Below are 17,491 nucleotides of genomic sequence, written 5' to 3'. Positions count from 1 at the left end.
AAAGTCACATGAAAAAAAAACAAAACGAAAAAATACAAATAATAAATCGGGCTCATAGGGGCGATACTGTTCCTAAGACTGGCATAAATGGTGTTGTCCAGTACAGACAAATTATCACCTATCCTTGGGGTACGTGATAACTTATAGATTGGTGGGCGTCCGACAACTGGGGCCCGCACTGATTGGCTGCACAGAAAATTTCAAAATGGCTGAGAGTGCTCATGTGTGATCGCCGCTCCATTCATTCTCTATGGGGCTGCTGGAAAAACCTGAGCGCAGGGCTAAGCAGCCCCATAGGGAATGAATGAATGAATGAAGTGGCGGTTGTGCATTCACTCTGCTGCTCCATTCTAACCGGGATCAATGTGCAGGTCCCAGTGGTCAGACCCCACCGATCAACAATGTACTTGTGTTCTGAGGAGAACCCCTTTAATAACAGCACAGCACTAGGTTGCAACTTATGAGGACTTTCTAGCCAGCTATATTATGGAGAGAATCTTCAAAATCCTCAAAATCTGTATCTTTGTTGGGGGTCACAGGGTAGAATTTTTTTTGCTATTTAAAAGGGTGTTGAAGGTTATTTTTTCTATGCATTAGATGCAAAAGTCAGTCTGGTGATGCCTCACTGTGTTCATACCCACCTGCCGCCTATAGATGGCGCTTTCCTGGAGCTTTCTGCTTCTTCATGCATCTTTGCGTTCCACACTGCGTTCCACCTTGCTCTTCACACTGCGTTCCACATAGTTCTGTCTCTGCGCATGTTCAGAAGTTACGTCACAACATTTTGAAAAACTGCACCCGGGGAAAAAAAAAAAGTGCGAAGAGTGAGGTACGGCACGGAGGGGGTGAGGTACGCCGAGCACATGCAAGACGTGACCTACTGTATGACAACTTGCTACATGTTATGGGATATATTACCTCAGACTCGGTGCTCCGTTGCCCAGCGAGCAAGGCATGCTGGGAGTTGTAGTGCTACAGCAGGCGGCTGACTGTAGTCGTGTGTGTTTTCAGGTGCAGCTGAGGATTCCTGGCCATTACTTGTACAATGGAGAAGTCTAAGCTGCCTGTCCTCCGCCCTCAGACGTCCAGCACTACAGGTGAGTGCTCCAGGTGTATGAGGCGCCTGTGGTCACTAGGCCCTGATAGAGCTGCTCCCATCCTCATGGCGGGGCAATGTGAGAGAGGGCTTGGAATAAGCAGCAGTTTTGCAATTTACTGCTTATTATCCCCCCATTCCTCTCAACTTGCTATTTGTTATTGTATTTAGCTTGTTGTCTCAGAGACTAGCCCCCCGGGCTTACAGGCTCGTGTGTATTCAGCTTGTAAGTGCTGTGCTGGGGATCACTAGCTTTACTGCTACTATGCTGCAGATGCAAAGTGGAATTCGGAGCTCAGGGGGAGGCGGGCCAACCGAGGCCACCGGGGTGATCTATTTCTAGTGTTTATTAATGTTAATGTGGATGATTATGGCTTACAGCCAATGAAAACACAAAAGTCATTATCTCAGTAAATTAGAATACTTCATAACAACAACTTGAAAAATGTTTTTAAAATCCGAAATGTAGTCCTGCTGAAATGTATGATCAGTAAATGCCCTCAGTACTTGGTCGCGGCTCCTCCTGCATCAATTACTGCATCAATGCGGCGTCGCATGGAGGCGATCAGCCTGTGGCTGCTGAGGTGTTATGGAAGCCCAGGTGGCTTTGATAGCAGCCTTCAGCTCGTCTGCATTGTTGGGTCTGGTGTCTCTCATCTTCCTCTTGACAATACTCCATAGATTCTCTATAATAGATTCTCTATGGGGTTAAGGTCAGGCGAGTTTGCTGTCAATCAAGCACAGTGATACTGTTGTTTATAAACCAGGTATTGGTACTTTTGGCAGTGTGGACAGGGGCCAAGTCCTGCTGGAGAATGACATTTCCATCTCCATAAAGCTTATCGGCAGAGGGAAGCATGAAGTGCTGTAAAATCTCCTGGTAGACGGCTGCGCTGACTTTGGTGTTGATTAAACACAGTGGACCTCCACCAGCAGATGACATGGCTCCCCAAACCATCACTGATTGTGGAAACTTCACACTAGACCTCCAGCAGCTTGGATTGTGGCCTCTCCACTCTTCCTCCAGACTCTGGACCTTGATTTCCAAATGAAATGCAAAATTTACTTTTATCTGAAAGCAACACCTTGGACCACTGAGCAACAGTCCAGGTCATTTTCTCCTTGGCCCAGGTAAGACGCTCCTGGCGTTGTCTATTGGTCATGAGTGACTTGACACCAGGAATGCGATACTTGTAGCCCATGTCCTGGATACGTCTGTGTGTGGTGGCTCTTGAAGCAATGACTCCAGCAGCAGTCCACTCCTTGTGAATCTCCCCAAAATTTTTGGATGGCCTTTTCTTAACAATCCTTTCAAGGCTGCGGTTATCCCGGTTGCTTGCGCACCTTTTTCTACCACACTATTTCCTTCCACTTTCCATTAATATGCTTGGATACAGCACTCTGTGATCAGCCAGCTTCTTTAGCAATGACCTTTTGTGGCTTACCCTCCTTGTGGAGTGTGTCAATGACTGCCTTCTGGACATTTGTCAAGTCAGCAGTCTTCCCATGATTGTGGAGCCTACTGAAACAGACTAAGGGACCTTTCTAAACACATCGGAAGCCTTTGCAGGTGTCTTTTGTTAATTATTCTAATTTACTGAGATAATGGCTTTTGTGTTTTCATTGGCTGTAAGCCATAATCATCAACATTAACAGAAATAACCACTAGAAATAGATCACTCTGTAATGACTCTATATAATGAGTTTCACTTTTTGTATTGAAGAACTGAAATATTTGGCCATTCTATTTTTATGTTGAAAATAAGTATGTGTAAATACCTTGCTTTGCAGTTACTGCCTGTGAGCGGCGCTATCTTTGGCCGCTCACAGGCATCACTTGACCCGCCGCTGATGTCACGTCAAGTGAGGCGTGACATCAGTGACGCAGTCCCTGCGGTGGATGCCGGGGGTGACGCTGTGGTGTAACCCCACCCACAGCCCAGCATCCACCATGGAACGCAGAAGTAAGTCACCCCCTTGTATGTCTGTGACCTTACCGCATGCTGTATGGAGAAATGATATTCCTCCTGTCTCTTTCTGTTAGACTTGACTTTACCCAGTGCCAAGAAGCCTTGTCCTCTGAAGCCCACTCTTCCACTCTGTGTTAAGGACCCCAATATTGCCTCCTTTTCCACTGCTCCCAATCCTGTTGTGTTTAAGGCTGGAGATAATGGGTAAGTCACTGCTTCATCTCTAGCCCGTGAATCTCTGCTACTTGTCAGCAAGTCTGGCTGATGATGAATGAGCCCATACCTTGGTCTGCAGCCCCTCAATTATCAGAGAAGCAGAGTGTCTGTCTTTCTGCATGAGCTAGCACGTCTGTGTATTACGTGTGTAGGCCACTGATTTCAATAGGAGTCTAGCCATACTCTACTTTCCCAGTGCATTTGCATTGGTTCTTCCCTGCAGATTACAGATGGACAACCTGTGATCAAGTGTCTCTTTTGGTATAAAATGCAGGCAACCCCATAATGGTGTGCAGGAATTTTCATGGAAAACCTTTTCACCAGTGTTGGTACAGATAGATTTGCAGGACCCGGTCCATCGGCCACGTCACTGATCTGTATCCGTCGGATGGGCGCTCTTGAGATCTGACTCTTCCCTACTGCAATCTGCAGCTCTTCCTTTGATTAGCCAGCCTGGCATGATGTCATCATTGTGGTGTGACATGCATGTGCCAGACTGGCTAATCAAGAGGTTACTAATGTGGCTTCTGGACCGGGTCTTGCAAATTGATTCACATCAACTCTACAGTTCACATAATCTTTTGGGTAACTGCATCTGTTTTTTGATTTGTGTTGCTCTTTTGATAATGATGTCATTACGATCTATCACTTACTTCCGCTTGCAAGCCGCCTATTAGTCTGCAAAAATAAAGGATCAAAAAGACGCTGGTGTGTCCTGAAGAGTATTCCTTTGGCAAAGCTCTTCAAGTCATACGCACATACCTTTACTGGGGTTTTTTGTTTTTGTTTTTTTGCTATATATTTGATAAAATCAGTTTTATCTGCTACAGCTCTGCTAGTCCTCTCAATGATGAGCTCTGTCCAACTTCGCCCCCTCAATTGATTGACTGTTTTCTGCCTACGCTGTTCACCATGTCATTCAGTATTGGGTGCGAAGATAATCTGAGCTCATGAACAATGAGGACTACATAGCAGGAGCTCATCATTGAGAGGACTACCAGAGCTGCAGCAGATAAAACAGTGATTTATCAAAACTACAGCAAGAAGCCCTGTAAGTTAGGCACCCCAGAGTTACTTTTTGCACCATAATCCCCTTTTAATAGTTCTTGCAATGCTTTAGACTAACATTTATGGCATATGTAACAACCTTGTGGTTTCTGTGATGGGGGTTATGAGTACAGGCGAGCCTGCAGCACGGCTCTGAGACGGGTGGAGGGACCTGTATATCCTGCAGAGAGGGGGGTATCCTTTTACCTGTAGTGCTGGGGGGCAGTCATTCACTTATTTCTTATTTTATAACAGAAAGAAGCCTGTTCTATCAAAGAAGAGGGGGCCTCCGACACGAGGGTGAGTCGCTGACCTCGCTAATGTGTTGGTCAAATACTACAATAGCAGAGAGCAATGAATTATCACACGTTTTCTGGCAGTTTGGTCTGCAGGCTGGTTAAGATATTTACGTAGCCTGCAGACCAGGCGTTTTAGACCACATCACTTAACAGGGCCTGCACTAGTGTAATAGATCGGCCCGTCGCTTGTAGTGAGCTTTTTCTTTTTTCTTCTTAGCCCCGTTACTCGGTACAGGATGGAATCTGAGCTGAAGGACAAGAATCAGTTATTGGAGGCAGCAAATACCACCTTACGTAACAGGCTGATGGCTGCAGAGGTGAGACTGGCTGCAGTGTTCTGCTTTGGCCGCCCCATACTGAACGTATGCCATCTCTGCTGACCCTGGATTGTGAATATTCACCTATGGATGCCATCCTCCTACAGACTTCCCTGACTCTGCAGCCCTGGTCGCTGCTGAGCGCGGACACAGAGTGCAGCCCTGGTCGCTGCTGAGCGCGGACACAGAGTGCAGCCCTGGTCGCTGCTGAGCGCGGACACAGAGTGCAGCCCTGGTCGCTGCTGAGCGCGGACACAGAGTGCAGCCCTGGTCGCTGCTGAGCGCGGACACAGAGTGCAGCCCTGGTCGCTGCTGAGCGCGGACACAGAGTGCAGCCCTGGTCGCTGCTGAGCGCGGACACAGAGTGCAGCCCTGGTCGCTGCTGAGCGCGGACACAGAGTGCAGCCCTGGTCGCTGCTGAGCGCGGACACAGAGTGCAGCCCTGATTCAGCTCAACTAAAAGCCGAGATCCTTAGATCAGAACAGACATTTATAGGACATTTCACAACTTTCCCAAATCCTTATGAAAACGTTTGCAGCACATCTTGCATTGTACTACTGAGCCCAATTTACTTTATATTTTAGGAGTCAGTCCATTTTATACCAACTCCACCGAAATGTACACCGACTCCACAGCCCTGGCTACTACACTATCCATCACATTATTCTGCAACCAAGATCCATGTCACTAGTACTCCCATCATCCAGCAGTGAGGTGTCTATTCTAGTTCTATACTCCACCGCACAGGAAAATGATCAATACCTACGTGTCACTACAACATGTACTGTCTTTGTTCCCTTCTTTCTCCTGCAGTCTTCCCATCATCGCTGTGCAACTACAAGCGATCATGTGACCTATGTATGACCTGTAATAGTGACTCCTCGATAACTGCTGCTAGTACCTGTACACCTCCCCCTGGGTCACCACCTCTCCTCCCATCATGTCAGCTTACTGTATTTTTCGGACTTGAAGACACACTTTTTTCCTCCAAAATTGTGGAGGAAAGTGGGGTGTGCGTCTTATAGTCATATATATATATATATATATATATATATATATATATATATATATATATATATATATATATATATATATATATATATATATATATATATATATATATATATATATATATATATATATATATATATAATATTACTGTGAGGACTGTGCTGTAGCGGTGGAGGAGCTGGGCACAGGAGGCAAGAGCCGCCTGCTACAGCCTACGCTGTGCCCGCTACTAAAGAAAATTAATATTCACTGTTCCCCACACCCATGAGCGTGGGGAGCAGTGAATATTCATTTTCCTTAATAGCTTCACACTGTACTTGCAGCGTGGCTCCTGGTACATATGGCAACCCTCATCCCGCTTCCTGGTATGTATGGCACCCTTCATCCTGGTATGTATGATCCCTCTTCCTGGTATGCTTGGCACCCACTGATCCCCTTCACGCTGCACACAAAAAAATAAACAATTATGCTCACCTCCTCTATCGTCCCGCTCTGCTGCCAACAGGGATCTCAGTGTGTGAGCCGCGTATGGCGTTTATTCCGGCATAGCATCTCACACAGTGAGATCCCTGTGGGCAGCAGAGCAGGACTCAGTGTTGGAGCACAGAGGAGGGGAGCATAATTGTTTCTTTTTTTTGTGTGCAGCGTGATGGGGATCGGGGTGCCAAGCATACCAGGAAGAGGGATGAGGGGGACCATACATACCGGGATGATTCCACCTACAGAACCTCGGTGCCGTAAAGCTGGAGAGTCACATAACCAGAAATGCTTCATTCATTTATACGGATGATTTTCTGCTCTGACTTATTTCTGATACTTTTATCTCGCAGAACACGATTCAAGAGATGTCTGGGCAAGAAGAGACCTTGAAGGAAGAGCTGAAAGAATTACAGAGGCGTCTGGATAAAAATCTGATTATTCTAGAGAGCCGAAACATTGACCCAGGTAATACCAAGTGGTGACCATACATCAGCGGCAGGCCGGGTACACGGCACATTCAAGGAGAGAAAATATTCACGGCACAAGATATTGGCTTATAAAGAAGCAACTTGGGCATTTTATAACTTGAAAGGATTTCAGAACTCCGCTTTAGTCTCCCAGGATAACGTGCTGTCTCTATTAGTTTCAGGAGAGCGTATAATTGCTGCTGCTGAGAAGTCCAGCCAAGTTAAAGAGGAGACGAAGGTGAGGAAGAATTAAGGTATTTGAGGTCTTTCTGGGACTACAAAATTAATAACTTTCCCCCGATCTCCCTCCATTCCCTGTCTAACCGTTTAGATGCTGCAGATGATATTAGCTGAGGCATTTCAGGGGTTAAACCTTCTCAGTTTGCGCCTGCTGTGCTCTCAGCAGCTACATATGTATTCCGGCTGTGTAAAGAGTATGTTCACACTGCATCTACTTCCAACAGTCAAAAAGTCTGCTTTATCTTTTTTCCCTTCCAAGCAGAAAATGCTTCAGGAAACTCCATTCTCACTGCAGTTTTGTAATCCTGAAGAATCTTTTTTTTTTTTTTTATTATAATTTCCAGAAGGTTTTTTCCTTTTTCTGGCATTTTCATGACATATATTTAGAATCCATGAAACAATGAATAAAACACTCGCATTTCTTTATTGGGGAAGAGGGGGACGCTGATAAAATGCTGGAAAATAGTAAAATATTTAGTGTCTTCCCAGCGGAAAAACACCAGAAGAATGGACATGTTAAAAGGATGCTTAAAATACTGGACATATGAACAGCGAGTCGTTTTCCTATACACATTATTTAGGGCCATTTTTTTTTTTTGTTTTTTTTGAGTGGACCTCCTAAATAAAAAATAAATAGTGGAAAAAGACGCAGTGTGTACATGCCCTAACTTGAAAAGCTGTCACCTGCAGAGTATGGAGCAGAATGGCCTTCTAAGTTTACACCACAAACCCTGCAGATAAGAGGGGAGATTTTTTTTGTGGGATCTGTTATAATTATCAGTGGGTGTGCAAAGGAGGAGGATGGATGGAGGATGATGATGATGATGATGATGATTTTTATCATTTAGGGTTTTGCAGAGAACCTGTTAACAGAACTGAAGATTTTTACTCTAGCAACCAAAGAACAAAAGGAACTCGTTCAGGTACATCCTAATAGTTAATTCAATATGTCCATAGAAAGTAGTGCTAGACACTTCAATCATCAAGAAACACTTTTGTATCAGCAGCAGCATGAAGGAGCGACTGTCTGATAGCAAAAGATACCAGATCGATTTAAACATTTTTTGATCTTTACTAGAAGTAGTATAAAAAGACAGGCCAAAAAGACCTCCAAAAAACAGGGGGACGCATATCACATATACATTAATCCATAAATAATGGATATAGGTGAATAGAACTACCGGTTACAAGTAGCTAAGTGCAAAAATCATATTAATCAGGAAGCAGCATTTTGATATAGATCTAACTAATCCATTACACATAAAGTGCAGAGTGCAAAAAGTATCTATATCCAAAGGGAAGAAAGGCGGTATTATCATAAACCACTAGATTAAGTATATGCAATACTACAGGAACCAGATAGGGTAAAACCTCTCAAGACGATTAGCAATCAAAATAAGTGTGGGGCTTCTGGGGCCCCCGGAAGAAGCATAGGCGAAACGGCGTCGGGTGTATGGAGGACACAGCTCTCTATTTACTTCTCTGACTACTTCTGACTAATCTGGTAATCTACCTTTCATTGACACTTATATTGATTGTTAATTGTTTTAGAGAAGTTTTACCCCATCTGGTTCCTGCAGTATTTCGTATACTTAATCTAGTGGTTTATGATAATACCGCCTTTTTTCTCTGTGGATATAGGTACTTTTTGCACTCTGCACTTTATGTGTAATTGATTATTTAGATCTATATCATAATGCTACTTAACATACTAGTGATTAATATGATTTTCCAGGACATCCCTCCTGACGGCACCATCAGGAGGTTGTCCTTCATATCATTGATAGGGACAGGAAACACACAAGAGGTTAAAAGGCCCCTCCCTCCACTCTCACTCCAGTGTTTTTCCTGTCCCTATCAGGGACGGACACAGAAGAGGTTACGTACCGGGAGCAGGAGTTCCTGAAGCCTGGCGCAAGAGGATGGGGTCGGGGTCCTCGCACTCCTCCCCTCCCTCCTGCCAGGGTCCGGAGACCGACACCCCGCTGAATCCAGGGGTCCCTCAGCCTTTTTTCCGGTGGGAGTGGAACCATCTTCCCTGCAAAGGGGGCTCTTGGTTCTGGCTGCTGCAGCCCTGCATACTCCAGCGTGCGCAAGATGGCGGAGACGGCACTTCCGGTTACAGAGGGAGCGATACGCGAACCTCTAGTAACAGGCATGCGTTCCACGGTGGAACGCACTTCCGGAAAATTTGAAAAAAATGGCGCCAAACTAAAAATTAAAGGAGAAACGCCACTTTTTTCTGACGATTCAGATGGAAGACAGGTGAGATCTATTTAAGGGGGGATGGGACTAAGGTCATCAGTCAACCAGCACACCAGCAATGGCAGATCAAACCACTGGTCGTTCTGACACTCTGACTGAACCTCCAGCCTAAGTAAGTTTACTGGGTACTTCCCCTCTTCTCACCTCATTCCCATTGGTATACGGTAGTAAAAGTCTTGTGCTCCTTGTCTTTTTAGGACAAGGAGACACCTAAAAAATACTCTATGACATCAGCTCCTAAGAAAAGGAGATGTGCCATCTGTAACAAGAAACTACCCGATACATACGGGAAACAGTTACTCTCCACTTGTATTGCAAAAATTGTCAAAGAAGAACATTCCTCCTTCATATCAGACTTAAGAGCCATAGTAAGAGAGGAAGTGCAGAGTACTGTCACAGACTTAGTCGTTCCACAAGCTCCTCGGGGTGCGCCCCGTCTCAAGAGGCCACGTCAGGAGCTGGAGTCCAGTTGTCGGATTTTTCTGCCCCTGATCAGGACAGGGAAGATTCTATCATTAACCCTCCAGAAGAGAAGAAAAAATATCTCTTCTCCTGGGAAGATACCGATACACTGTTAACTGCAGTAAGAAACACTATGCAGATAGAAGACACTTACCAACCATCATCAGTGGAGGATGAGATGTTTGGGGGGGTTGAGAACCCGCAGGAATAAGGTTTTTCCCGTGAATAATCACATTAAGGCAATGATTCTGGAAGAGTGGGAGGACACAGAGAAGAAGCTAGTAATTCCCAGAAGCTTCAGAACTCGCCTACCATTCGAACCAGAAAATATAAAATTATGGGAGGAAACCCCAAAAATTGATATCCCGATTGCCAGGGTAGCGAAAAAAACATCCATCCCGTTTGAGGATTCATAATCTCTAAAGGATGCAATGGATAGGAAAGCAGACAGTCTCCATAAAAAGACCTGGGAAACATCTGCAGCAATAATAAAAGCCAATATCGCATGCACTTCAGTTGCAAGATCCATGAGCATATGGCTGGAACAACTGGAAGACCACCTGAGGAGGAAGACATCCAGAGAGGAGATCCTCGACTCTATTCCACTACTTAAGATGGCAACAGGGTTCGTTGCCGATGCCTCGGCAGAATCAATAAGATTTGCTGCTCGAAATGGGGCCCTTTCTACTGCATCCAGAAGAGCAATATGGCTAAAAACCTGGTCAGGTGACAGTCATTCTAAAAGTAAAGTATGTGCCATTCCCTTTTCAGGCCTCTGGGTGTTTGGTCCAGTATTGGATGAAATACTGGAGAAGGCCTCAGATGAAAAAAAGGGTTTTCCGGAGGAGAAACCTAAGAAGGTGTCCTCCTTTCGGAAACCTCGTTACCAGCAAAAGCCAGAATATTCCCGGAAAGGGAAGTCAGGTAGATGGAGCTACCAGAAGGGAGGTATCTCGAGGAATCCCCTTCCCTCTACAAGTGCTAACACACGTAGAAGATGACGCCAGGAAAGTGGGAGGAAGACTCCAACTTTTCCACGGAGCTTGGATGAAGATTACCAACAGCCCATGGATTCTCCAGTCTATCGCAGAGGGCTACAAGATAGAATTCAGACAGATTCCGCAGGGAAGGTTTCACCGGACAACAACCCATTCCGCCCTGGTCTCCAAAAGACTGCTAACAGACGTGAGGAAGCTAATAAAATCGGGAGCAGTAATACCAGTACTAAAAGCAAAACAGTTTCTGGGCTTTTACTCGGGTTTTTTTTTCAATAAAGAAACCCGGGGTGATTATCGCACCATAATAAATCTGAAATCTCTAAACAAATCAGTCGTTTACAAAAAATTCAAAATGGAATCAATCAGGTCGACAATTCCCTTAATCGGACACAACATGGTGATGTGTACAATAGATCTCAAGGAGGCCTATTATCATGTCCCAATTCACCGTCAGTCAAAAATTCCTACGGTTTACTCTAAAAGAAGGAGACACCATTCTACATTACCAGTTCACTTGTCTTCCGTTCGGCTTATCTTCAGCTCCATGTATCTTTACCAAACTGATGGCCGAAGTTATGGCGTTCCTCAGGGAACAAGGAATATTAATTATTCAGTATCTAGACGACTTCCTGGTATTGGCAGACTCTCCACAGCAGCTAAAGACCAACCTAACATCAACCATCCTGACCCTGAAAAATTTAGGATGGATTATAAACTGGGAAAAATCTAATTTTGTACCAGAAAGAAGAAAGATTTTTTTTGGGAATCCTTCTAGACTCAGAACAACAAATGTCTTTTCTGCTGAAAAAGAAACACAGAGCTCAGAGTCAGGATCAAGAAATTCATGAGGAACACGAAAGTTACCATTCTTAAATGTATGAAAATCCTGGGTCTCATGACAGCTTCCATACCGGGAGTCAGGTGGAGCCAATTCCATTCATGAAAGTTGCAACAACAAATTCTATCAACCTGGAATCGGAAAATGGTCGATCTGCACAAAAAGGTTTCCTTATCAAAGGTAACCAAGAGATCATTGACTTGGTGGACTTCCTACAGGAAGGTTAACCCCATTCGTGACTCTCCCTACCGATGCGAGCAGCTGGGGGCCTAACGTAAACGGTCAATATTTACAAGGTACCTGGCGAACACCGGATCGTCCCAGATCATCAAATCTAAGAGAGCTTCAGGCTGTCTGGGAGACATCAAAAACATCTTAAAGGTCAACATGTCAGAGTATTAACAGACAACATGACATCAGTAGCCTTCCTCAAACATCAGGGAGGTCCTTGTCACCACCTTCTACAATCCTTGGCGGGCAAAATCTTCCAGTGGGTGGAAAGTTCAGTCCTTTCAATATCTGCAGTACATCTAAAGGGCTCTCAAAATACAGTAGCAGATTTCCTCAGTCGAGAAACTGTTCTACAGTCAGAATGGGAATTGAACTGGGAGGTGTTTTGTCAGGTAACACATCGATGGGGCATTCCACAATGGGATCTTTTCGCTACTCGGAAAAACGCAAAGGCAGGGAAATTCTTTTCCCTCAATCCGGAAGACAGACCAGAAGGGATAGATGCGTTATCTCAGAAATGGAACATGAATCTAGCATATGCATTCCCTCCTATACCCTTGATACCGTGGGTGCTAAAGAAGATTCAGGAAGAGCGAGCCAGGGTGATAATAATCCTTCCTTTCTGACCCAAGAGAAGTTGGTTCCCCTTACTGAAGAAAATGTCCCTGGAGGATCCAATAATCCTTCTGGAGAGGCAGGACTTGCTGTTTCAGGGCCTGATATTCCATCCCGATGTGAAATTTCTCCAGCTTTCGGCATGGACCCTGAAAGGCAGATCCTGAGATCTAGGGGCTTATCAGACACCGTAATCTCAACCATGCAAATAGTAGGAAACCTGTAACATCGGCCATCTATACAAAAATCTGGAAGAGATTCTGTTTGCAGTACCAACCTGCATCTGAGAGTTCCGTTCCAGACTTCCCCAAAATATTAGAATTCTTGCAGACAGGGTTTGAAAAAGGTCTAAGGCCCAGCACATTAAAAGTACAAATCACTGCATTGAGCGCTTTCATGGATTACCCACTAGCTCACCATCCATGGGTAGAAAGATTTGTTAAGGCTACAACAAGGTTAAGACCAACAATTAAAACTCATATCCCACCATGGGACTCTAATATGGCCCTAAAGAGCCTATGCAACACGCCTTCGAGCCTCTCATAGAATCAAACATAAAATTCTTCTCACTTAAGACAGTGTTCCTAGTCGCAATAAGCACAGCGAGGAGGACAGGGGAAATTCAAGCATTCTCAATCAGAGACCCATACTTGAAATGCCTAGACGATTGTATTATCCTCAGGTTAGACCCAGCTTTTTTGCCAAAAGTAGTTACCCCTTTCCATATGAATCAGGAGGTAGTTCTACCCTCTTTTTGTCAGGACTATATAAGAATGATCAGGAACTAAGTTTCCACTCACTTGATGTCAGGAGAGTAGTTCTACAATACCTAGAGGTCACGAAGGACTGGCGTATAGATTCCAACCTGTTTATACCGTTTGGGGGAAAAAGCAACAAAATCTACATTAGCAAGATGGGTCAGATCAGCAATTAGTCTAGCCTATTTAGCCGAGGGGAAGTCCCCTCCAGAAAATATTAGAGCCCATTCTACCAGAGCCATGTCCACATCTTGGGCAGAAAGAGCAGGGGCATCTGTGGACCAGATCTGCAGGCGGCAACCTGGACAAATCTGAACACCTTCTGTAAACATTATAACTTGGACATTCTATCAGGCCAAAAGATGGCCTTCAGAAGGAAGGTCCTCCAGGCAGTGGTTCCCCCCCCCCCCCCTAAATGTATACTCTGGTATTCTCCTGATGGTGCTGTCAGGAGGGACGTCCTGGAAAGTAGGCATTAGACCTACCGGTAATAGGGTTTCCAGGAGTCCCTCATGACAGCACCCATTATTTTCCCTCCCTAAATATGCCTAAACGGCTATGTGAAATTAACATAGATTGTTGAAAGGCAAATAAAATAGAGTTGCATCCATCCCGGTGTGGTACTTGAAAAATCACTGGAGTGGGGGTGGAGAGAGGGGCCTTTTAACCTCTTGTGTGTTTCCTGTCCCTATCAAGGATATGAAGGACGAGCTCCTGATGGTGCTGTCATGAGGGACTCCTGGAAACCCTATTACCGGTAGGTCTAATGCCTACTTTTGCACTTAGCTACTTGTAACCGGTAGTTATAGTCGCCTGTATCCATTATTTATGGATGAATATATATGTGATCTGCGTCCTCCTGTTTTTTGGAGCTCTTTTTGCCCTGTCTTTTTATTGCATTGTGTATTATACTATTTCTAATAAAGATCAAAAAACATTATTTAAATCTAGCAGTTATCACTTCCTATCAGACAGCCGCTTCTTCATGTTGCTGCTGATACAACTATTATGACGTAATAAACACCCTGTATATTATATGGGAACTTACAAAGTATGTTGTGCAAGTGCTTCTCACTAAATTAGAATATCATCAAAAAGTTAATTTATTTCAGTTCTTCAATACAAAAAGTGAACCTCCTATATTATATAGTCATTACACACAGAGTGATGTATTCCAAGTGTTTATTTCTGTTAATGTTGATGATTGTGGCTTACAGCCAATGAAAACACAAAAGTCATTATCTCAGTAAATTAGAATAATTAACAAGAAGGGTAAGCCACAAAAGGTCAAAGGTAAAGAAGCTGGCTGTTCACAGAGTGCTGTATCCAAGCATATTAATGGAAAGTTTAGTGGAAGGAAAAAGTGTGATAGAAAAAGGAGCACAAGCAACAGGGATAACCGCAGCCTTGAAAGGATTGCTAAGAAAAGGCCATTCAAATATTTTGGGGCGATTCACAAGGAGTGGACTGCTGCTGGAGTCATTGCTTCAAGAGCCACCACACACAGACGTATCCAGGACATGGGCTACAAGTGTCACATTCCTGGTGTCAAGCCACTCATGACCAATAGACAACGCCAGAAGCGTCATATCTGAGCCAAGGAGAAGACCTGGACTGATGCTCAGTGATCCAAGGTGTAGAGAATCTATTATAGAGAATCTATGGGGTATTGTCAAGAGGAAGATGAGAGACCCCAGACCCAACAATGCAGACGAGCTGAAGGCTGCCATCAAAGCAACCTGGGCTTCCATAACACCTCAGCAGCCACAGGCTGATCCCTCCATGCCACATTGCCGCATTGATGCAGTAATTGATGCAAAAGGAGCCCGACCAAGTACTGAGGGCATTTACTGAACATACATTTCAGATTTTAAAATCATTTTTCAAGCTGTTGTTATAAAGTATTCTAATTTACTGAGATAATGGCTTTTGTGTTTTCATTGGCTGTAAGCCATAATCATCCACATTAACAGAAATAAACACTTGAAATAGATCACTCTGTAATGACTATGTAATATGAGTTTGACTTTTTGTATTGAAGAACTGAAATAAATTAACTTTTGGATGATATTCTAATTTAGTGAGACACACCTGTATATAAACCTGGAATCATCATTTGCATTTTTTTTTTGTGCCAAATTATTCAAAAATAATATGAATTTTATGCAAAATCTAAAATGCTCTTTATTTTAAGTCACAATTGATTGGGGGTTTTCAGATATTTTCAGTAAATTCAAACATCAGCCACTAAGATAAACTGATATAAATGGGGGGAGACGGACACATATAGCTAAATTTTTAAAATGGGTTCAAATGAAAAACAAAAAGTAGCCAAAAAATGCATAAAGGCAATAGTAATTCGATCCCATTGTGTACAGATGCTAAAATGCTCTGAGCCCTTCGTCCCCAGTGACATCTCTTGGGCTTAGACTTGGAGGCTATGGCTCTCTCTTGCGTCCTTGCTGCCTCCCGCGCTCCGGTCTGTCCTTTCTTCTCCGTTCATTCTGCCTTTTCTCCGGACAGGTCACTGAGTCTTGTGTCTCCGTGTATGATGATGTGATATGGTTCATTTGCAAAAATTTAATTATTTTCTTCCTCCAGACCGTAAAGGCGAAGTGGAAGGAGGCAGAGGAAAGCCGGAATCTGTATCTCCAGGAGCAGGAAGCTTTTCAGAGCGATCTGGAGCGGTTTCAATTATCCCTGAAGCGCACAGAGAAATGGCTGGACTTATGAAGAATAAACCAAATATAGGAAAAAAATTAATGGGAATCTGTCAGCAGGTGTTTGCTTTGTAATCTGAGAGCAATATGGTGTAGGGGCAGAGACCCTGATTCCAGCCATGTGTCACTTACTAGGCTGCTTGCTGCAGTTTTGATAGAATCCCTCTTTCTCTACTGCCAATCAGTGGTGGGGTTACACAGAGCAGGAGGACTACATGGCACGAGACTGCTAGTCCTGTACTGATAATCTCCTGCTGATGAAACACTGATTATATTGAAACGGGAACACAGAGCTTCGTATGTAACACATCCCTGGAATCAGGGTCTCTGCCCCTACATTATGCTGCTCTCAGATCGGGTAGCAAAAATCTGCTGATAGATTCTCTTTAAATGGCTAGAAAGTTCCTATTGATTGTAAATGGTTCTTCCATGTTGGATATTTCCAGTGCTGCCTCGCCTCTTGGTGTATTTATTTCTGTATAGATGCTTTTCATTAATGTTCAGTTGATGCTTAGTTTGCAGCAACTTCTGTATACAATGTTATAAAATGAGCGTCCTGCTGATCTGCCCTGCTGCTCTAGCTATATTACCTACGTACGTGCGTCTACATGTGCCTGGCCGGTCTCAGAATCAGGAAACCCGCTGAGGAAGCATTGATGGGCTTTTCCTTAGGTTTTTGGCTGAAGCGGCGTCACCACAGCAGCCGATCAACAGGCGAGTAAAGTTTGTTTGGTATATTGTATATAACTGAGCCTAAAAGAAACATTTCAAAGGGGGAGGAGAGAGATCGAGATCTTAGACTTGATGAGGCTGGTGTACTTACTTTGAAAATCCATACCAGAATAACAGCCGCAAGACCTGCAGCCGCGGCGACTCGAGCATAGTTTTCAAGCACGTCGAAGATACTCTGTTAGGACCCGAGCGTGCTCGATTAAAGGGTTAACAGAGCACGTTGGCTCATCACTAATGCTTAGCTTTCCTGTCTGTGCCACCATCATGGAACTGTCTCCATGTGAAGAGAATGTCTAACCCCAGCCCAGTGACTAATTACCTGGTGTTCCCTTGCAGTATTTACTGCTCTTAAGGCGACATTCACATGTTCAGTATTTTACCTCAGTATTTGTAAGTCAAAACCAGGAGTGGAGCAATCAGAGGAAAAGTATAATAGAAACACGTCACCACTTCTGTATTTATCACCCACTCCTGGTTTTGGCTTATGAATACTGAATGTGTGAATGTGGCCTAAAGGTGTAATCATTCCCTATCCCATATGCTTTCTTTAGGTATTCGGTCATTGCAGTCCAGACCCTGAGTATAACGGTGACTATTCAGCACTGTAGATCGGCCCACATGACAGGAATAGAGCGGACACTAATGAAAGTTACAAGGTTTTTCCATTTTAAGAAAACCCCTGACTTCAGTTTTGTTTTCAAGGGAATCTGTCAGCAGGTTTTTGCTGT

General features: G+C 44.1%; 1 protein-coding gene across 3 annotated transcripts; it reads left to right on the top strand.

Annotated features, from left to right (window-relative positions):
• The first annotated feature begins 740 nt into the window (after nucleotides 1–740).
• KNSTRN (kinetochore localized astrin (SPAG5) binding protein) lies at nucleotides 741–16,594 on the top strand. 3 transcript variants are annotated; one of them, XM_073639137.1, is made up of 9 exons: nucleotides 741–829; nucleotides 1,012–1,097; nucleotides 3,141–3,270; nucleotides 4,585–4,629; nucleotides 4,846–4,945; nucleotides 6,788–6,902; nucleotides 7,081–7,142; nucleotides 7,993–8,067; nucleotides 15,913–16,594. In XM_073639137.1, exons 2-9 carry the CDS (start codon nucleotides 1,046–1,048, stop codon nucleotides 16,042–16,044), a joined length of 711 nt encoding a protein of 236 aa, XP_073495238.1. In that variant the 5' UTR covers nucleotides 741–829; nucleotides 1,012–1,045; the 3' UTR covers nucleotides 16,045–16,594. The 3 variants fall into 3 exon arrangements, with proteins under 3 accessions (XP_073495238.1, XP_073495237.1, XP_073495239.1); XM_073639136.1 differs by having other exon boundaries at nucleotides 741–850; XM_073639138.1 differs by lacking the exon at nucleotides 15,913–16,594 and adding an exon at nucleotides 14,008–14,068 and having other exon boundaries at nucleotides 741–850.
• The last annotated feature ends 897 nt before the right edge of the window (nucleotides 16,595–17,491 follow it).

The sequence above is a fragment of the Phyllobates terribilis genome, unplaced genomic scaffold (genome assembly GCF_046119375.1).
Source record: "Phyllobates terribilis strain yellow unplaced genomic scaffold, ASM4611937v1 Scaffold_7__3_contigs__length_470593459, whole genome shotgun sequence".
In the NCBI taxonomy this organism is placed as follows: domain Eukaryota; kingdom Metazoa; phylum Chordata; class Amphibia; order Anura; family Dendrobatidae; genus Phyllobates; species Phyllobates terribilis.
This window is presented reverse-complemented; position numbering and strand designations above follow the sequence as displayed.